Below are 23,031 nucleotides of genomic sequence, written 5' to 3'. Positions count from 1 at the left end.
GTTGATGAACCAAGTTAAAGGGTTAAGTTACTTTCTCATTTATTTGTAATCTGAAAACACAGCTTCAACCAGTTATTGACAATTAATTATGACTCTAGATACGAAATAACTTCATATTTGATCATGGATATGGTATGATTGCAATATTTGGAGGAAAGAAACACTGGACATTGAACTTCGGTATTCAACTGTTAAAAATAATCCGACTATTTTAGTTTTTTTTAAGCTCTTACATAAAATTCAAAATACTCGAATAGTATACATACAAAACATTAGATTGAAGCGTCTTACTACGAACTACTAACGCATAAAATAAACTTGTAACGCATATTAATCATACAGCATCATACTAAAGAGACAATGAAACCCCACTCGAGTGTTTAGACTGTTAACTTACCGAGGGTAAGGACGAAGTGTGCTAAATCTCGGACTGGTCATCGTAAAGTGACCCTGTGGTCGTAACTTGTCGCAACACAAGCAACCCCTCTCGCAGGGGAGGCCTGGTCCAGCGACAAACCTCAATACAGTACTGCAACATTGTACACGTAGTCATCGACGCAAAACGTTACTTCAACTCATGAGAACAATGCACAGTATTAGTTGTAATCGTAAGTTTTTTGTAGCAAGGGCATTAATTTAATATCTGTTTCGGTTAGTTCACAGGAATTTAATTACGACTAGATGTGAGCCCGTCCCACGAACGGGAATCAAGTATCCTGTCCGAACTGGTTATGATTTAAAACAGCGGGCTTAGGATTTTCTTTATTTGTCCACGAATTGGTATTTCTAGACGTTTTTTGTAGAGGAGCGGTTGCTCCTCCTGGCCCTGTTACTATCGAGTCTACCTTTTTATTTTGTGTGTGTTTCTACGCAAAATGATTTTTTTTGTTATGTATCACCTTTACATAACAAATGACAATCTGGTAATGATCTCGCTTGGAATCGAACCAGTGACCTTCTGGTTTGAAGGCGAGTAGTATAATCACCTGGGTACCTAGAGGACCAAGTCAGAACATGTGAGAGTTACAGACCATAATACACACAAGTATTACTACATAAAGGCAAATGCTAACCCCCGTAATGAAAAAAAACCTAGTAATTAAAATGTCATACTCAAACTATTTTTACCAATAACATACATATTAAATCTAACGACACAACAATAAAACAGCATCTTTGTCAATCTGTGGAAAAAGTGTTGAAGTGAAATTGGGGGATAACACTACTTGTTATTAGCAGCCACACCCCAATTTCCATTGGATACCATTTATATTGACTTTTGGATTGGTAATTATCATATAGTCACAGCATTTTAAAACGCACATTAGTGCCATTTATACATCCGTGCTAAATAACCTATGGAATTTAAAATCATTACTTGTACTGAATTATTCCTTTGTAAGTAAATTTTGTTATTAAGACCCTTGGTGGTTTAAGTAGGTCTACATTTTTCTATTACAATTACTCATTTGTATAGCTTTGGCTGTATTCGGTTCGCTTTAGCTATTCGTTGAGTGAAGGGTGGGAGGGTGGATGATCCCCCCCCCCCCCTCTTAGTCACGAGACTCAAATGGGATGCTGGCAGCCTCAGTGTGGCATGGACCGCGGTGCCGAGAGTAGGATTGAGAGAGACATGCCGCTGTCAGCGAACTTACAAACCATCACGTGTTTACAACAGTTACAAGTGTCAGATAAAATACACTTGAAACTATGTTGAATCAAGTCTATAGTGACACTATACGCTGCAAATGGTTGATGTAAATAATTTTTATTGCTGTTTATACAAATTTATGTGGAGAAGAGAGTGTGTTTTCATACGTGTGTGAGCTGTGTAAAATGCGTTTTGTAGTGCTATGTGCGTTGATTTCGATTGGATATAATGCTGGTGAGTAGATATATATATATATACTTAGATATAGATTGTTATACAAAATTTTAGAACTACATCAGATAATTCAAAATTTTTAGGTAAAATAACAACCAATTTTGATTTTGCAGAATCCAACAGAAATATAATTAGCCTACTTGTTATTGAGGCTGCTCACAAGCTTCCTCTACTTTAAAAAGTAAATATCTAGATAATACAAAATAGATAAGGCACAATGGAATGATGCCATACCAATGACAGAGGATGTGGTATTTTTCAAACTAAACCTAATTAAAATTATATTTTATCTCACATTTCAAGAGTAAAATTACGTTATTCTATAAACTACAATAATGTATTATTACCCAATAATTTATTTATTACTCTAAGAAAATGACAGAAACATAAACTAACACAACTATTACTTGAATAAAGCTGAAAATAGTATTTATTCAACAAATTTTAACGTGCAAACTCTACTCCAGAAACAACTGTTGAATAAAAGGAAGGCTCACATACAAACGTACAATTTACTTACTTTTTAAATAGTATATTTTAATATGCATAGGTAAAATCCTTATACTCTGATTAAAGCCTTTTCAACAATTCGTTAGTTAAAAAAATTACCACCACCAATGTTAAAAATCCACCACCAGGAAATATGATTTTTAATGTTAAAAGCCGCTCCATCATATTTAAATATGGGTGTACCAACTACATCGAATCTGTTAAAATGAGAAAAATAGTAGAACCCTCTGAAACTATAAGTATTGCAATAGACGTAATGATCTTAAATACATAACATCATGGTAAGATAACGTTAAAAATCATTTACTGGTACTGGTTTATAATGGTTTTATATATATATATATTACAATTACGGTGTATTGAGCGTATTAAGAGTCTATTAGGTCTCTTTGAGGATTGATGTGTATCGGAAATCACATGAACACTGAAAACAATAGAACACTATATTTTATATAAGAACTAAACATACAAGTCGAGATTCAAGTTTTGGACACTTGATTGACATTTTAAATTTATATAGACATTTAATAGTTTGTGCTATTATTGGGGATTTGTATAAAATATTGTAAAAGCTAGACATTATAAATACTGTGACGTTTTAGTTAAAAGTTATATTAACTATAAACTATTAAATAGAGATTGTATTGATTTAATAACACCATTATTTTATATACCATCATCTATCCTACTAAAGAAAAGAGTTAATAAATAAAAAATCTCATCTTGAGATTCAACTAAGCAAAAGCTTATATTGATGTTAATATCAATCAAAAATTGTTCATCAGCAAATTAACCAAGAAATAATAAATCCAACACAATTGAAGACCTTACAACAAACGCAAACATAAAGGGATGAGTTCCGTTTCATTGAACCAAAGATAATTTAGTTGTCAGACAGCAAACTCCAATTTCAAACTCACCTTTGTTTGAGAAAGCATTCAAGCCAGGTAATATAGAATGCATCAACAAAGGACTAATATAATGCCTGTTGTCGTTTGTTCCGTACAAATTCCTGTAGTTACATAAGAGAGATTATTTAGCCGTGATATTGGCACAGCGGTGTCGTTGTTATTGCTCTCATGTCATCTCTAATGTTGTTTGATGAAAGTTTGCGAAAATGGAATCTCACTTAGTTAAACTGACACACAATCCCTAATAACGTGTTCTAGGGAATTGCAACATGTTTGGACGTATTAGAGAATAAATTCGTTTACTGCAGGCCGTGGCAGTAACTATACTTAAATGTCTCTTTGTCGATGACTAAATATACTGTAAAATAATTAATATTTAGTTGGGCGAATTTTTGTCAAGTTTAGAAGGATAAAGTAAGTGTAATGACTGATTTAGTTTGAAGCTTAAGAGTGGTTCATCATAATCGAGCTATTGTAAATTGGTATAAATGCTGTAATAATTGATTTAAATTAATTTAAATAATTTATTTATTATTTTCTGGAAGTTATATTCCTTTCAAATTGAATATAAAATAAAAAAAGGTGCAATCCACTTGTTGTATCAACTTGGAGCATAAATTTAATTATCTTTGTAATATAGTCTTTTAGTCATTATAAAATAATTTATATATTATATCTGTCAATGTTAGGAACCCTAATAGTTACCTATGCATGACGTTTTATTTGGATTTTATTATAAAGAAATTTTTAAATCTTTTGACTTTAAATACACTTTGTTCAATCTACTGTAACAGCTAACATTAAACATTAAGTAAGTTCGAAAATGTAATAAACTATGATCCACGAGAAAAACGAATGAAATTGTTCTTCAATATAATTTGCATGTACAGTATTCATGTATACGTACTTACAACATTCTTAAATCACACTGTGTCTATACGTGCGTTACGTTATATTGTAATTTTCACGTGAACATATCTTAACATTCGATTAGAGGTCTACTCGGCCTACGATTGATTACTTCACGCTGTGGTCAGACTGAACGTAGCGTGGGTGGCGCGGCGTGGCGCTCAAACAATATTGGCTTTTGGCTCTTCACTCTGATAATTTAATTTACCTGTGGGGCTCCTCGTCTGCCGCTGCAGTCGCCGTCTCTTTGAGCTTTAACTCAACGCCAGGCTAGGAATGCCACATGGATTTAGGAAACAATAAGAATTCTAATAACCCAATTAAACTTACCAAATTAAACTTATTTCATAGGGGATACGAATTATGAATTCAACTAAAAGTACTGTATGTATTGATTGTTTATTTTTAACGTCATTTCTCTCATCAGAAGGAGTAGACAACGGTGTAAATATGGGTGATAGGTGTGTCAATTTATTTTAGTGCAGAATACTAATTAAGAAGGTGAGAATTATAATTCGATATTAAGTAAAGTATTTTTTTTAACTTGCATCATTAAAATATCTATTTATGTATACATTTTCAGACTTTGTGAGTTTTATTGATTATGAAATTGAACAGGTTGGTTCATTATCCATTTAGTTGGAGTTGTGGTACGTATTTGGTAAAGAATATTCAACCTGTTATCAACATATTTACAACTAAAAAAGATATTTGCTGTTTTACGTAAGAAGAAGGATTATTGACTCCGAGTACGCAATGTAGAATTGCAATGTACAATTGAAATGAGCTTATATTGGAAACTTAGGAATCATCATTTTCCAGTTAATTTACTTTTTGATTCTATTTAGCATTAATTTTTAGAAATAAAATAGCCAAGAAAAATAGAGATAAAGTCTTAGTTAGATATTTTAATTATACTTGGCGTGCAGCCTACGACTTTTTTGGGCGAAAACCCGTTCAACATCCACAATGTAACGTTTGAACACTGTAGCTGGAATCTGGCCAAAGCAACATATTTGAATAGGAATTCTTAAAGAGTAATAACACAAAACAATACAAAACATACTCTTGCTTAATTTGTTCCAAAGTGAAGCCAACAAAGTACAGAGGCAACAATGTAAATGTTGCACACATTAACGGTTGTAGAGAGAGTTATTTGCTGCATTTGCATAGTTTAGAGCCAAAATACAACCGCGTCATGGGCCACAGCCTCAGTAAATAACCGAGCAACACACCACGCGCCCTCGCTGATGGACCATCTTCATTGTCAATTTGAACGACACAAATTCCATCCAAATATTTACCGGGTCAAAAACAGTTTAAATTGAAAAACATGTCTAAATTTAGTTTAACAATATTCAGTTGAGAATGTTTTGATACTGAAATACAGAATGTCTTATCGCCTCCATTAGTGTATGTGGTATTATACGGATAGAATAAAAGTCCTCCAACAACACTACTCGATACATTAAATCCACACTGTTATATTGACTAGATACTAAATATAATTACATATTTATTATTAACCTAGTACTTGTAGGCTATGGTTGTTTGTTGTATTGCGTTCTTTCTAAGCTCAATTGAAAACGACTCAGTTACATTAATATAACATTTGTATACATATATTTGTAAACGATTGTGTTAATTGTAAAGCTCTTCAACATCATAAACATAATTAGTTAGCTTGATAAATTCCAACTTGTTCAATCTATTTTTGTAATGGATAAGCTCACTGGTGTATAACCTTTTTATCGCGTAAGAGCAATGAAAATAAGACATAACCTGTGACAAGTTATCTTAAACTTTTCTTTTAGTATGCTTTCCTAAAAATATAATTAACTGTAATTTACCTCTGTGTTATTAAATTACACAAATGACTAGTTAATAAATATCTACTATAGTACTATAGTACTATTGTAAACTATTAATAGGGCAAGCATATTTGGTATCCATTTTCTTGAGAGTACAGTATATTACATTACAAGTCCTGAAAATAGGTGTTTACCGAACGAGTGTGGCGTACGATATTTTACGCCATACTACTCTAAGTTAACTCAACAATAAAAAAAATCTGTACAAATCCTTATACAGGGTGTCCATAAAAACGTTTGGGAATGAATCCTCATACTGAAAGGAAGAAAAAAGTAGATCTGAAGGTATGTCCGAAAATGCATATTCACCCAGTTATCCGCCATTTTGTTTTTTATACAAAAATATTTTTATCTGTGAAGTTTTTCGTTTGATGATTATGAAATTTGGTAACCATGTTAACATACACAAGACCTATAATACAAAAAATAATAAAGTTGTTCCAATTGTAAATTTCAAAATGGCGGCCGTTTGGATTTTTCTAACTTAAATAACTCAAAAACCGCTAATTCTATAAAAAAAATGTCAAGAATCCTTCTTTTTTGCATTTTTAATTCCCTATCAAACTATACCAAGATAAAAAGATCGGACAAGAGGTAACTGAAATATAACAGTTTTTGTGTGAAAACAAGGCAAAGTTAGTCGGGGAACGCTTAATTTTTCCTTATTTTTACACAAAACCCGTTATATTTCAGTTACCTTTTGTCCGATCTTTTTGATCTTGGTATCGTTTGATCGGAAATTAAAAATGCTAAAAAAGTATTCTTGAAATTTTTTCATAGAATTAGCCGTTTTCGAGTTATTTAAATTAGAAAAATTAAAACGGCCTCCATTTTGAAATTAACAATTGGAACAACTTTATTATTTTTTATATTACAGGTCTTGTGTTGTTAACATGGTTACCAAATTTCATAATCATCAAACAAAAAACTTCACAGATAAAAATATTTTTACGCCACACTACACTATTTTGACAAACTTAACATGCAAGGATTTAGTCCAGAAAACAGCTGTTTGTCGTCAGCTTAATCAAATGGGGTTTCATTGCGTACTACTGTACTGCAATGAGTTTTACCGGACACCAATCAGCTGATATATTGTATTTGGGTGGCAATAGTTAGTGGTTATAAACAAAAACATAACCTCTCTCAGAGGTTATGACTAGTGATTTTTAGTCCTTTAGTTGGTGGTAATTTATAAGGATTTGAACAGATTTAGTAGTATGGCGTAAACTATCGTACGTCACTCGTCCAAAATGTCTTTACCGGACTCGTCCGGTAAACACTTATTTTCCAAGACTAGTAACGTAATATACTATTGTATAAAAAACAAAATGGCGGATAATTGGGTAAATATGCATTTTTGGACATACCTTCAGATAAATTGTTTTTCTTCCTTTTAGTATGAGGATTCATTTCCCAAAGTCCTGAAACGTTTTTTATGGACACCCTGTATATTCCCACCGACTAAAGGTCTAACAATCACTACTTATAACCTCAAAGAGAGGTTATGTTTTAGTTTTTAATCAGTCATTGCCAAATAAAATCAGCTGGATGGTGTCCGGTAAAAACTCATTACAGTACAGTAGAACAAAATGAAACCCCGTTTGATTAAGCTGGCGGCAAACAGCTGTTTTCTGGACTAAATCCTTGCGTGGGAAGTTCTTTAAACGTGTAGCGTGGCGTAAATTTGTTTAACTGTCATAAAACTACATCAAGATGACTGCGATACAAAACAGCTACTGACTTATTAGGCATATACAAATAATCACGTTGGAAAAAAGCTCAGGCTCAGACTTCTCTATGTAGACCTAAGTTTCAAACCAAAATATTAGTAGGAAACTTGTTTTAAAATAGTTTATGGATGCTGTTAAGATCGCATTGATTTCTTTCGTTAAACTTGTTTTAAACCGTACATTGATTAAAACAAAATATTATTAAAGGGTTTAGATAGTTTTTCGAGTTCTGGACTTTTCATCGTTATGCTACCATGCTACAAACATTAATCTTGTTTGAGTTTCGCCATAATTTAGAAAGTGTTAAATCAGCAATGATTGGTTAACTGGTTCAGTAAAAATCAAGTACGTATGTATATTATACATTTTTACCTATTTAGTATAAGATGAAACATCCAAAAATACAGCTAATATTATTGAAATTCCCCATATTTACACTATTAAATATAAGAAAATCACCTTATGAATATGAATACAAATGAAACATACAATTTTCTAAAGTAATACTTACTTACTTTTTTATGTTTTACTTTGGTAAAACAAAATTTCGTTTAATTATATCCCAAACAAAGGCTTAAAAATGTAACTCTAAAAATATTCTTTACATTAATCCTTATTCTGAGTTAATACATCTACAACAATGTTTAATGGTCATGTAAAAAACAATCTTTTATGAAAAAAACAATAATATCTTTCAATACATAGGTATTCAGCGAAACCCTGACGATGTAATAATATTCATTAGTATAATACTATTAATAATATAATACATTATTTTAATTCCCAACATTTTTTGCACAACAAATACATGGGCAGCATTAAACATGTTATACTCTTGTTTATTTACCTGTAAAAAAAGAAATATAATCATTTTTACATTGTATACGGCCTTATCCTTTATATTATCTACGAGCTGGCCCAACAGACATCGTCCTGTCCTAATGTGGTTTTATGTAAAATGCTCGTTCATTTTCAAGATGAGCTCGTTCGCATGGCTCAATCACGCCCTGGTTGAAGTTCGTTCGCTACGCTCACTCACCTTCAGGTTGGAGCTCGTTCGCTGCGCTCACTTGCCTTCTGATTAGCTCGTTCGCAATGCTAACTCGCCTCCATGTTGAAGTTCGTTCGGTTCGCTCACTCACCTTTTGGTTGTAAATTAGCTGTTGTCATAAACTAAAAAAATAATAGTGCTACACCCTGTTGATAAACCTATTAACTTTTTAATGCTATTGAACATCACAGAATCAAATTGTTTAGTTGAACCAGCTGTTAAGATTATTTAATTCCATTTAAATATGAGTACTCATAAGGTTAACATGGGAAACTCCAGAGCCACTGGGGCGGAGCCCAAGAGTCCGATCAGAATAAAAACAACTTAGTTTTCCTATTTAATTCCTAAAGAATCAGTGTACCAAATTTCAGCCTCCTAGGTATATGGGAAGTGGGAGAATTAGTGATGAGTGAGTGAGTCAGTCAATGAGGGCTTTACAACGCATTTTATATAATACTTTTTGCAACAATTCTACACAATTATGTCGGAAAGACATAGTTCGATACAGACAGGCCTAGCACTAATCGTTTACGCCATCCATGATGATTTAAAAAATAGAGAAAATTTAAAATTAATACGTACTGATTTGAACTGACTGGGCTAGTAAGTGTTTACGATCAAATCCGAAGGTGTGGCCCTAAGTAGGATCTATTGTGGACCCAGTTATTTTTTAAATAATAATAGGCATATTAAAGATTTAATTGGTTATCTACTATCTATACTACTTATACTATGGGATTTTATGGACTATCTACTAATAACGCTTCCTAAAAACCATTAATGGAAGGGTTAAGTTGGATAGAAAAATCCATAATGGCCCTTTGCTTAAAACCTACTAGAATTACAAACTACAGAATTACAAAAATAAAATAAGTAAATACTTGGTGTTTTTTAATGCGCAACCCAAATTAAAAGTACTGTGGGACACATTTTAATGATAAACAACATTATATTTTGGTATCCTTGTTTTCTTTACTTTATTACCGATCAGCTTATATGCGTTATCTGATACATAGTTATCTATGAGGGTTAGTGTTGTTATGAATTAAATTAATTAAAATATGATCATATCAATAATATTTGATTTATAAGGTACTGTAGTCACACCTGGTAACTTAATTTCAAACCTTTCTTGGCATACAACCAATGATTTACTTTCAAAGTACTATTCTAACTTTTCGAGATTGGGGAAACACCAAGTTATGTCTTATTTACAATAAATTCCCAACAACACTAACCCTCATAGATGACTCTGTATCAACGCATATCAGCTGATCGGCAATGAAGTAAGCAAAACATGGACACCAAAATATAAGGTTGTTTTGTCGTTAAAATATGTCTCACAGTACTTTTAATTTGTGCTGCGCGTTAAAAATCAACCTGGATATCAAAATGTTAGTAATATTGCAAATAACATCAATTAATTTTTCTAATAACAAATATATCTTTCATTATCAAGTGTCATCAGCGGTATTAATTTATAAATTGTAAAATACGTTTCATCAAGCCTTAAACGTTGAAAATCTAAAAATAAGCATTATGTTTACCGGTGCCTCTGTCATGTTTCAGGATCACAGATGGTACCACCCCGTATCACGGAACATCCCGCAGACCTGACTGTGCCACGCCACGAGCCTGCCACCCTCAACTGTGCCGCCGACGGTCATCCTCCGCCCCACATAGAGTGGTACAAGGATGGCCACCCTGTGCGACCCTCGGCCAGCCGCGTACTACTGCCTGGGGCGCTGTTCTTCCTCAGAGTGACTCCTGGCCGCGACGCCGGAGTCTACTGGTGCAGAGCGACCAACTCCGCTGGCCACACGACCAGTAGAAACGCCACCTTGCAAGTCGGAGGTAAGACGTGATACAACCACAACTAGGTTTGGATATTATACGTTTGAAAGGTTCAGAGAACAGACAACAAGATTTGTAAATGCACATCGTATATCATTGCGAATATCTTCTCTGTTAATTGTGTATCCTTTTATGGATAGGTTGTTGAAATGAATGAACCTTAAATTAAATAGCATTTCACTTGTAATATATGTTTAAAAAAGATGAATTACTTACAGGGTGTTTTTTTACGTAACCCAAATTACATGTACTTATTAAATTATAAATTACAAGATTATAAAAACACCATTTGAGTCTTATTTACAAAGAAATCTATCTATATATTAATAGGCAAGCATGTTTCTTTAAAACCTTTTTTTCTCAGCTCGTGGGCATCGTAGGGAAAATCTACGCATACTGTTAGAAAGCTATTTTCCTGTATGTGTGCAGAATCCCTTTATAAATTTAAATAGGCTCAAAGATATGTGCAAAAAATGAGTTTAAAAATTTGAAAAAATTAACATGGATCTTATGCGTTGCCATGCTGGTGACGAAATAACAACGAAATATAAACAGAAAATCCAAACAAATGGAAGAAACTCCAATCACATGTTTTATTTACAGTGTGGGGTGAAACATTAACATAAGTGAGTACATTACATACTTTTGGTCGAGTTTCGACCACTGGACATTACTCGTTCCAATAAAATTAAACCTTATAAATAACTAAGCAACAATGCATATCAGCTGATCGGCAATGAAGTAATGAAAACAGGGATACCACCATAAATGCTTGTTTTGGCGCTAAACAGTCTCACAGTTTTTGTAATATTTGTTTTGCGTTAAACACCATATACCTTGTCAGTCTTAGTTTTATCTGAATATTTGTAACGGCTTTCTATATTTGCTTTAGTGCTGAGGGAGGAGTTTCGTGTGGAGCCGTCAAACTTAAGGGTTGCTCAAGGGGAGACGGCGCTGCTGGAGTGTGGTCCTCCCAAGGGAGTTCCGGAGCCGCAGGTTTCCTGGAAAAAGAATGGTGTACTTGTGGAAGTGGACACCTCTGACAGGTAAAGTACTGCATATACGCTGTCAATTATATTTAACTTCCAACGGGTTTTCAATAGACAATTTATTTTCGTGTACTATTGAACACAGATAAAGTACGTGATGATATGTAACAAACTTTTAATCTTTTTATTTAAACAATATTTTTAGGTTTTAGAGTAAATAAAATAATGTTATAAAAGCAAATTGCCTCATCATCAAGCGATTCCCAGTTTACAATTTCTTATCAGAGTATCATTTATCAGTGATTGCATTATATTCAAAAAGTACGGTAAGTATGTGGATTTAAAGTAATCAACAATAGTCCCATAAGAATTACAATATTACATTTTGTTAATAGCATTCAGTTCAATAAAGCTTCTAACGGGAATGTATTTACATTTTGTTTTGAAGTACTATACTAACGTTTTTGATTTACGGTTGTAAGTATATGGCTTCTATTAATAAAGTTTTGTTAACCCCCAACATAACTATCTTACTAAACTTTATATGGTGGATAAACCGTTTTCATACAATCTAATTACATTTTTGTATTTCAGATTAAAAATTGTAGATGGAGGAAATTTGGCTATTCAAAATGCAAGAAAGGCGGATGAAGGGAAATACCAATGCGTCGCCAAAAACGCTGTTGGGGTGAGAGAGTCCGCTCTTGCACAACTTAAAGTCCACGGTAAGTTTTTGAAAACAATTAGATTTATAAACAAAGAATTGAAAAGTCATTTAAAAACAAAACGTAGGCTAAACACCAAGATGGTTTCAGTCATTAGTTTTAGCCATTAGTCACTTCAAATTCTACAGATAATTAATTGTATGGCATTTCAGTGAAACCGTTCCTAGTGCGGGTGCCTGAGGATGCCGTGGTAGTGGCGGGAGCGAGTGTGGAGTTCTCCTGTGAGGCGGGCGGAGACCCTGTGCCGGACGTGCTGTGGAGACGCACGGCTGGCGGCGGCAACATGCCTCTGGGCAGAGTCCATGTACTGGAGGATCGCAGTTTGCGGCTGGAGGCGGTCACTCAGGAGGACGAGGGAGAGTACAGCTGTGAGGTGGACAACGCCGTGGGAAGTCTCACCGCCTCGGCCATGCTCATCGTCCACTGTGAGTAGCCTTCCAGCAATAGACTAACATCTGTACTGGCTACGTGTTAACACAATATTCGTATCTATTTGACTACTCTATTTGTTAATAGGGTCTTCCCTTAAAACCCCTAATAACATGCATAATGCAATAAAATTTAATTTCGTACGTGATATTGAAGAGCTTAAACGCATTGATTACTCAAAATAGGCAAATCTTTCTTACAGCTCCTCCGGTGATTTTGGTTAGGCCACAAGAATTAACAGTGGAGGAGGGCCGCAACGCCGTGTTCTTCTGCGGGGTGAGAGGGAAGCCAACTCCGACACTGTTCTGGCTTATAGAGGGTAACCACACGTTGCTGATGCCCGGAGACGAGCAAGGACAGATTGTGGCGTCGACTACCAGCGAGAGCCACGAGGGGGTGTCACTGTCGTTGACCATCCAGGTACCGTAAATTGCTTTGTCACAAAGTTAAATTATTGTGAAATTTCTTTCTGATAAAAATACGCATTTACACGTGATAAACACATTTTTTTACATATTAGTACGTTTTAAGTATAGAAAAGTCTACCAATTTATTAAATAGGGCTTACTTAGCTTTTTTACTAGGATGTAACTTCTCCTTTGTTTGAAGTAGGCTACTCTATAAAAAACACAATCAGTTATACAAAAGAACATAACTTATTTATCAATGGTTATGCAAATAACCTCGAAAGCTAAAAAGTAATATTTGTTGTCCAGTGACTATCAGAAAGAGTATTATTAATAAAATACCCCCGCCGCAGCAAACCTGCAGACTAAGCGAATTTCCATTTGCCTGATTGGATTTACACTAAAATGTCTACTTAAAAATATAAAATTTATTTCCTATTTAAATAGAATTAGTGTAACAAGTACTCAGGTTTGCTGCATCAGGGAAGGCAAAACTGTTTTTTTTTGTAAAATGTTAATACTTAGTAAGAAATAAAAACATTTTCCAAATTTGATCAAAATATGTTCATAAACAAGCAAACTACAACAGTTTACTTGTTCTCCATAAGAATAACATGGGAATTTAAAATTTACATTTTTTTGGAATTTTCTCCGTAACCATTAGGCGCATAATAACACTTCAATATACTAAATTATTTGTTTTTCTAAGCTCTACAAAATGGTTTAGAAAGAAATTGCAAAATTTTATGTTTTTTGGGTCAAAAATGGGAAAAACCTATTTTTACCCCATAAAACCCCCCGTAAACCCCCGTTGCCATAGTCCGATCATGCTGGTTCGCGAACTCGTTCAAGTTATCCCGCCTTACACCTTCAAACCAAATTTTATCAAAATCGGACAAAAATTACTCAAGTTATCGTGCGGATGGACACACACACACACACACATATATATATATATATATATATATATATATATATATATATATATATATATATATATAGATATATAAAAATTTGAACGAATGGTGTTTTTGGCCTCTGGGGACATCAAAATGAAAAAGTAAATCGGTCCCGGGCCTAGGTCTTACCATGAGACCTACGGTAATAGCTACTTCCCTATAGGGAAATTCGCTAATATACTAATATAAAGAAAGATGTTTATAGACATTTACCTATTCGGTGGCTAAAAATGTAACTCAATTGTGTGCAAAACAAGTTTTTAACCACCCCCCTCTTTTTCCCAGGGAGTCCAAAAGAGCAACAACGGCCTGGTGGTGATGTGTGGTGCTATCAACGCTGCTGGCTCTGACTCCTGGACCTCTCGCCTCACCGTCGTCTCACCTGACGATCACCCTCCTCCCATCATCCAGCTTGGCTCCTCCAACCAGACTCTGCCCCTCCACACCCCGGGCATCCTGACCTGTCACGCCTCTGGAGACCCTGCTCCCATCATCACGTGGTACAAGAACGGCATCCCCGTTACCATAGAAACTCCTCAGGTCACTCTGTCTGACGATGGGACACTTACAATACACAGTAGGTTGAGTAATGTAATTTTACTAATAGTACTAAGCTTATCGTAGACTATTTGAACGTGACTGCCATGTTGTACATCTTAAAATACTTATAAGTAAATCTTGGTTTTTATACTTACTATCGTCCATGAATGACAGAGATTCTTTAGGGCTCTAATGTTAATTACTTACACTTTGCAGACCTAGTGGAGAGTGACGAGGGACTGTACACATGTGTGGCATCCTCTCGTAGTGGGAAGGCAACATGGAGCTCCACTCTCACACTAGAGCCCCGTACCAACCCCAACGCTCCGTTCTACCGCAGTCCGGAGCCCTCCACACTACCGGGCCCTCCTAGCAGACCTACACTAGTGAACTCGTCCGACAACAGCCTCACTATATCCTGGACCAGGAACAACAAGATCGGTTCTTCCTCTCTGCTGGGCTATCAGGTAATAATAATTAATGAGTTAACTATTGTAAATGTTGTAACACGATTGTTTTATTGGAAGGTTACTACACTATCAGGACAGTTTGCTCACAAGAACATAGTTTATTATTTCGAACAACAAAACATTTTCAGATGTATAAGTAACAAAAATTTTTCTGATAAAACAGTAATTTGTTTTCCAGGTTGAAATGTTCAAGAGGTCGCTGAGTGGAGGTCACAGTGGTGGTGGTTGGGTAGTAGCGGCCAGGAGAGTCCCAGGTCCCACCTACACGCAGGCCTACCTCCAGCCTGACGAGTCCTACACGTTCATAGTACGAGCGGAGAACTCTCACGGTCTATCATCCGCGTCCCCGCCGTCTGCCAGTCTCCTGCTGTCCAACACCACTGTGGACGCCTCTGTAAAGGAGGCGAGGGCCAGTCTGTCCACCGGCCACGTCGTTGAGCTCACCTCCGTACAAGCCGTCTCGTCCACCTCTGTCAGACTGGGCTGGGAGGTGTGTGTCTGCTGTATCTTAAACCATAAAAAACAAACTGTGTAATTGGCTGCGTTAAACTGCTTCGTAAAACTACAAAAGTATTATCTAAAAATTGAGGCCTTTCTGTAAAATTATTATTACGTTTGAGCATGACCTGTCGAAATATAATTTCTTTTAGTGCTTTGGTTCAGAAATTTATTTTTATTTTGCTCAGAATAAGCCGTATACGTACCGATCATAACAGCATTTTAAAATCAGGAGTTTGCTTTCACGATGTCTAAATGTTTAGATCCTGAGCAGTGACTACGTGGAAGGCGTGTTGATCTTCTCCCGTGGTATGGATCCTCACGCGCGCTCCACCACCATGCTGACGGTACTTCACACCGGCGACACGTCAGGATTCTTGGTCACTGGCCTCAGACCCTACTCGCGCTACCAGTTCTTCCTTGTACCCTTTTACAAGCTAGTAGATGGAAGACCGTCCAACTCAAAAACAGTTCGCACTCTCGAGGATGGTGGGTATAGGAATTAACGATATTAACAATTCAATTTGGTATAAACGTTATTGAGACTAATCAACACCGTAGTTACGCTAATATGTGGATTGTAAAGTATTCATTCACTTGTACGACATGTAAAAGGACATGGAAAAGGATTTTTTTGCTGTTGTTGTTTGATGTTTAGGTTTTCAATGTCTGTGAAGTGTCTAGAGTATTTTATTTAAATATAACTCAAGTTCCTCAACAATTTAAATTTGCTAAGGCCTACTCACGAATAGATGATGTCGTTATATTATAGGTATAGATATCTTTCCTATGATCTATTCCAGCAACAGCATATAGTAAAAATGTAACTGTCTCACTTTACATTCTACAACACCGTATTTATAACCAAAAAAACGTTCCTTTTGTTTTTAGTCCCATCTGAGCCACCAAGTAACATTGAAGCTGTTCTGGTCAACACTAGTGCTGTGTACCTGAAGTGGAAACTTCCATCTCAGACCTCTCACAACGGGATTATCAAGTCATACCAGGTAAAAGAACAAGCTAGATAAAATATTAGTTCTGAGTTTTAAGTCTGCGGAAAACATTTAGAATCTTCTCACTATCCCTTATATTTCTGATAAGAAAAAAATTGATGAAGTTAAACTAAGAGTTAATTTAACCATCTAAATTATATTGCCTGAATGGTTGACAGCAGGCAATCATATTATTGCTGCTAGCAAGTCTAGTCGTACCACCATTTTGACAGGGTTGTGATCGATTTCTGCAGGTCGTGGTGAGAGGCACGATGGGAGTGCTGAGCAATGTGTCAGTGAGTGCCGCGACACCGTCACTACTGCTTACCAACCTGACCGCAGGGGTGGTATACACCGTGCAGACGGCGGCGGCCACTAGGGTAGGGCTGGGACCGTACAGCGCTCCCGCCACGCTGCGACTGGACCCCTCCACCAGGCTGCTCAATCACCCCAGGTAATGACCACTTCAGTGGATATAGGAAAATACGAATTTTTAAACTTAAATTAGTAGTAAAATCCAATAGACCAAGTAGTGTTTAGGTACAACTCATAGCGAATGCTTACTCATTACAGACAACCAGTGGGAGTGCAGCCTAGTATGGAGATGGCCAGTTTCGACTTTCTCTCCGAGACTTGGTTTATAGTGTTACTCAGCTCCATGGTAGCCGTCATGGTTCTTCTCTTCAGTTCGATGCTGTATTTCTGGAAAAAGCAAATTAACAAAAAGGACTACTTACCAGGTACTGGATATATTGGATAATATTACATTTACTTTTTCTCTTGATATCAATAATTGTGGTAATTTAAAGTATTTTATCTAATGAAATACTGATTTAGTGGCGAAATTTAGCAGCCTTCTCTGCAAGATTATTGCCAGTTTTCTTGTGATAATAGCATTATAATTAACCTGAATAAGTGTACTTCTGATTAGAAACGATCCTTGTATATGATATTGTATAGTTTAAATTTATCGCAAACAGTAAGCTACACAGTACCTTTACCCAGTAAACAACCCAGTAAACAAATGTAACTTGCAGATTCCCGATCGAACGCGGGCGTGCTGACCACACCTCTGGGGTTCAAAGGTTTGACAGTGGGACTGACTCACCCTCTGGCCACGGACCCCAACCTGTGGATAGAGGGAGGCAAGTGCGAGGTCGATGAGAAGTGTCAGTTGTACAGCGAGGTACCGCAGACTGCCGAGGACTACGCTGAGGTCAACATGTTACAGCGAGGCTCCTTGTGGACGTTCAAGGGGGTGGGAGGTGCCAGCCAGACGTCTGCGGCGTACGCCTCGACCACCCTGGTACTGCCGCCGTCCAGCAACAGCCACTCCCCGGTCAGTCTTCCCTCAAACCAATCAGAATGCTGCTCTTCTTAAATGGTCGTTGCTTTGTTTCTTTTAATTCTGTGTAATGGATTGATATATTAAATATATAGATGACTAATCCTGATTTAGTAGTGCTATTCGTAGCTTTAGAAGGTATTACTTCTATGCTATCAATATAAGTTGTCTTAGTTCATCTAAGTGTACCTGGACCAAACTTCAAGTAGGTTGTATTAGTTACAATATTATTGATGACTAGGAAGCTTATAATTCCACAACCAAAATTTATATTGAGCGTTTTTATAAATCTAGAAAAACTGTTTAGTGCTTTCGTCTGATCGCTTAGGAGTGTTAATAAATTGGTTCAAAAATGTAAACTATTTGTTTAGGACTCTGACCAAAAGAGGAGCAACGACAATGAGACATCCTACACATCATTTGGCTACTACGACGGAAGAGTGTTTTCTGATAACTATTACTTACTTGGTGACAGAGGATATAGGATTAAGGGTAAGCTATTATTACCTTGCATGTCAAACTTAGTACCTACCGTGCATTAACAAAACCCTTTGCACAATTTAGTATGCGGATTGTAATTTGTGGAAAGATTATAATTTTTATCCTTTAATCTTAATGGCGGTTCTAAATCTTTACTAGAAAATAAGTCTACCATAGACGTATTAACATCATAGAGAACATTTTTGTTGTGAATATTTCTTTTTGTAAACAATGGCGATAGCTCCTATACTGCATATTCGTTTACAAAATTCAAGCTGACAGCTAAAATCATTAAATATTTGTATATAAAAAAATATAATCTCAATTCTTTTGTTGTATTAATTATTACAAAACAACAAAAAGAAAAAATATATATATGATTGATTTTGTTTTACAAAGTAAAATTATTAACAATACTGCCTTATTGTACATATAATTGAGCTTAAAGCTGTGACATTTTTGCACAGGTAACTACAGTGCGGGGGTGCCAGCGACTCTGGTCATCCCCCAGAACGGACGTAGAGCGCTGTCAGACGCCGGAGAGAGAGACACAGAGAGCAGTCAGCTGGACACCCCTCCCCCACCACCACCATCACTGCCACCACAGCCTCCTAGATACCGACGAAGCTCTGCCTCCACGCCACTCATCAGGCCACAAGTGAGTCTAATAACACACAAACCTACAACATGATTTGAATTTTATTTATATTTTATTGTAAAATACATCAGCAATACTACACGACATTTGTTTAGATAAACCTTAGTCATAAATTTTGATTATTGATATGAGTAGATAGCCCTTTCCCATGTTAAATCTGCAGCTACTTTAAGAGTAAATTGATTGTAGTTGAATTGAGCCCAACAGACTATGCTTAAGTCGCCAACTTCCTAACCAAGCTAAAGAAAACAGCTTATTGTAACCTGCAGCATGTTGAATGACACATAAACTATCACAGTAACAGAAACTTAGGGAGAAACTGGAATTTGTACATGAGCACACTCTTTTAGCGGTGTTCAATTTGAATACAATATCCATATAGAGGGAATGTTACTTCACAATCCATAAGTCGTTAACGTTAGCAATAATTAAACAGTGTTTTCAAGATAAGAGTATTACTTTCATGAGTTACTCCTCATGTAATGGGTGTTAATGAGTTACTTCTTTATTATATTTTGACGTTAAATATTTCAATCTTAAATTATTACTAAATCTTGTATATAACTGTTTTCAGGAGAGTGTATATTCCGACGGCAGCAAGTGCCGGATACAGAGACCTCCTAGACACCCACGGACTATGACATCGTTCAGCAGCTACAATGACCACCACACTACCATCTACCACAAACCGAACCACAGCTATCATGTGACAGCCAATGGTAGAGGAGAACCACCAGGAGTGTGCAAGGGAACCACATGATGGCTACCCAGGACCACCTCGCCTGCTAGCGAACCATACTGCAGGCCTAGCTGAGGCTGTACCTGAGTACTGACCAAAGAAAATAACAACAACATGCTGTACGAATATTGTAATAGATAGTGCATTATGCATATGAAATCAAAAAAGAAAAATGAAATTTACTGGATGTTCATTTTTGAGATATCAAAAAACTGTAATTTATACATTTATTACATTTATTAGTGATACAATCCCTGAACATAGTATGTATTTTACCTGGTATTCAGGGGCACTTCCCTATTGCTAAGGGTATAATAATTGTATTGATCAGGACTACTGCCCTGTAGATTGGGTAACAGGCATACATGTTACTTTCACTGAATAAGATTTTTCAAAAAAATGTATTGCTCGAAAAACACAATTTATCAATAATGAAATACGTTATAACTTATCATCACCGTCTCAAATGTATGACTACTAGCCTAAAATTCGTGATTTTTTAAAAGCCAAATGGAAGGGAAAACAAGTCCCGACAAATGTTGTATTAGGTTAGGTGTATATGTAGTGTGTAATATTAATGTTCAAGCATATAAATATGCTTGAAGTCGTTGACTGCTGTCTAGTGTGTTGTAATCTTTGAATGTTCTACTTAAATGGATCTATAAGACTGACTTAAATGCTATTCTAAGACTTTGAATTATCTTGAATATAATAGTTTATCATAGCCTACATACTTGTACATATCCTACTTGTACATATCTGAGATGTACATATCCTAGTTGTAGATATCGCCAAAGCAATAAATAGTATTATTTTTCTTAGTTAAGAACGTTATGTACATTTTAATTTATTTATCAATAAAAAAAACTATGTTAAAGTGTTTATTTTTAGAAATTTGTTAAAATAAGACATTAACAATTGCAGTGCATTTCACACTTAACAAACTTTTTACATCTTTATTGGAATAGAATTAATACTTTTAGAGTTTTTATACATACATCTATAACGGGAAAAAATATTTAGTGAGTGTAATACATATTACTTTGTTTAGTTTTCCTGAAACCTAATTAAGGAAATTGTAAATATGTTGCTTTAAAAGCAAATATTACAACAAGTTATGAATGGTAATACCATTGATGATCAATTTTAGTTAATTATTTTGTAATAATAAACTCTCCACAAGAAAGTATAGAAAATACTTTTACCAAGAAATGTGTTCATTTTTTAAACCCAGGAGGCCTAATTAAAAATATTTGCATGATGAAGAAATCTAATTACTATTGAGCCACCACTCAATGCAAATAACAAAACATTCTGTTAGTACCTCAGATATTCTCTAGGCATACACAGTAATCAATACAGTTTAGTAATTATTCACTCAGTAACGCATTCCTGTCAACTGAAAGTAATGCAGCCTGGTTGTATGACATGATTCCTTTACCTGTTGTTCAATTTCACCAATTTTGTATTTTTGTAATAGACTGTAAATAGTGACCACCTTGGAACTGAGTTTTACCTTTGTACCGTTGAATGTGATAGAATAAAAACTGTTTGATGACATACTACAATTTATTTTCCTCAATATGTATCCACAAAAGCGAAGGAAAGCATTGTGTAGAACGGGATTTTGAAATAGAGGTGGTGTTATTTTTTATACATGCACATAAAAAAGGACATATTCATACTTTTGCATAAACCTAGACAAACAAACAAATTTTAACGAGTTCCTCATCCTTTAGCATCTATAGTTTTATTCAGTAAAGTTTGCTGCAAAATATGATTACGTATACTCATGACAAACCCCCTATTCAACACTGATATGGTAAACTTGTTTACAAAGTACTAGCAGAGATTTAAGAAAGAAATAGATTCTTCCAAACAAATTTTACTCACACAAACAGCCTGCAGTGTACCCTCGATAGAGTCAGCCCTTCACCCTAGTGCCCTGATAACTGCACCCCTAATCCTAAATGTTGACAAACTTAATTATGCTTCAAGTTTACTGGAACGGAGTGGGATTAGTTATAATCCATAGGCCTTAGCCAAAACTATAATTTGAATTTCAAATTTCCTCTATTTACCAACAAATTAAACTAGGGGTGTTCTAGCGACAGAGGGGATGGCAATTATGCACCCTTGGTTAGGCGGGCTTTACAATATGAAGGGGCTTTTAGTGAATATTGGATTGTATCACATACGATATACTCGTATGGCTAGCCTCGCTAAAATAACAGAATGTAAACAATGTGAATCTACAAACACTGGTTATTGAGGGTAAGGTTGACAAAAGTTTGTTAAGTTGGGTAAAGTCGCTTATTTTGTACTTACAATAAAAACACATTTTTCAATTTAAACTACTTTCTAAGGACATTTTTAGAATAACTACATCTACATAAAAAATAGGTCAACAGATAAATATTTTACTATAAAACTGAAACGTGCTATTATAAATAATGTTATTTATAATACAACAATCATAATGTTTTAGTAATTTTCTACGTAAAACACGACAAATCAATTGGCATGAGAGTCCTTAATGTTATGATAATTATAATTACTATGGATTTTAGCCATTCCGTGTTTTTCAAAAGAAAATCTTAAATTTAAGAATGAAAAAGCAAAGAAACAGTAGGTTATTATACATAATTTTTAAAGGTTATTAACTTAAAAGTTTTTAGTAATACTTGACACTATCTATAGTCTAGTTTAATTTGTGTAAAAGTTTTTGCATTTTTCTCAGAGATCATAAATTCAAATTTCTGTTGCAGAACTACTCTGTACTATTACTATTGACAATTTTATGAGGATTCTGAAAATAGCATTACGTTCTAAATAAAAAAAAATTCAGTTCACTTATGGCCATTTTATTTAAGTAAATACAAATATTTTGAAAAATATTAATTTGTCTACCTACTATTTCCCACCTGTGAGGGTATGGTAATCTAAATTATTGGCATTCTGTCACCTAAACTAGGTAGTTTAACACATACCAATTTTTAACACTAACTTCGTTCCACCCGGTATAAAAACATAAAATGAAACACGGCCACATACAAATTATTACTGTGCCATTAAA

At 35.1% G+C, this 23,031-nt stretch overlaps 1 protein-coding gene across 1 annotated transcript; it reads left to right on the top strand.

The window, feature by feature from the left end:
- Nucleotides 1–1,620: 1,620 nt before the first annotated feature.
- LOC128982314 (roundabout homolog 2-like) lies at nt 1,621–20,280 on the top strand. The gene is made up of 17 exons (XM_054401306.1): nt 1,621–1,885; nt 10,440–10,724; nt 11,617–11,770; nt 12,308–12,438; nt 12,591–12,863; nt 13,070–13,287; nt 14,519–14,810; nt 14,990–15,240; nt 15,422–15,733; nt 16,005–16,230; nt 16,633–16,748; nt 16,988–17,187; nt 17,307–17,473; nt 17,771–18,072; nt 18,450–18,570; nt 19,026–19,216; nt 19,791–20,280. Exons 1-17 carry the CDS (start codon nt 1,837–1,839, stop codon nt 19,974–19,976), a joined length of 3,474 nt encoding a protein of 1,157 aa, XP_054257281.1. The 5' UTR covers nt 1,621–1,836; the 3' UTR covers nt 19,977–20,280.
- The last annotated feature ends 2,751 nt before the right edge of the window (nt 20,281–23,031 follow it).

The sequence above is a fragment of the Macrosteles quadrilineatus genome, unplaced genomic scaffold (genome assembly GCF_028750875.1).
Source record: "Macrosteles quadrilineatus isolate MER2022 unplaced genomic scaffold, UCM_ALF_1.0 Scaffold_1__1_contigs__length_201487025, whole genome shotgun sequence".
NCBI lineage: Eukaryota > Metazoa > Arthropoda > Insecta > Hemiptera > Cicadellidae > Macrosteles > Macrosteles quadrilineatus.
Note: the sequence above shows the minus strand (reverse complement) of the source record. Positions and strands in the feature narration are given on the sequence as shown.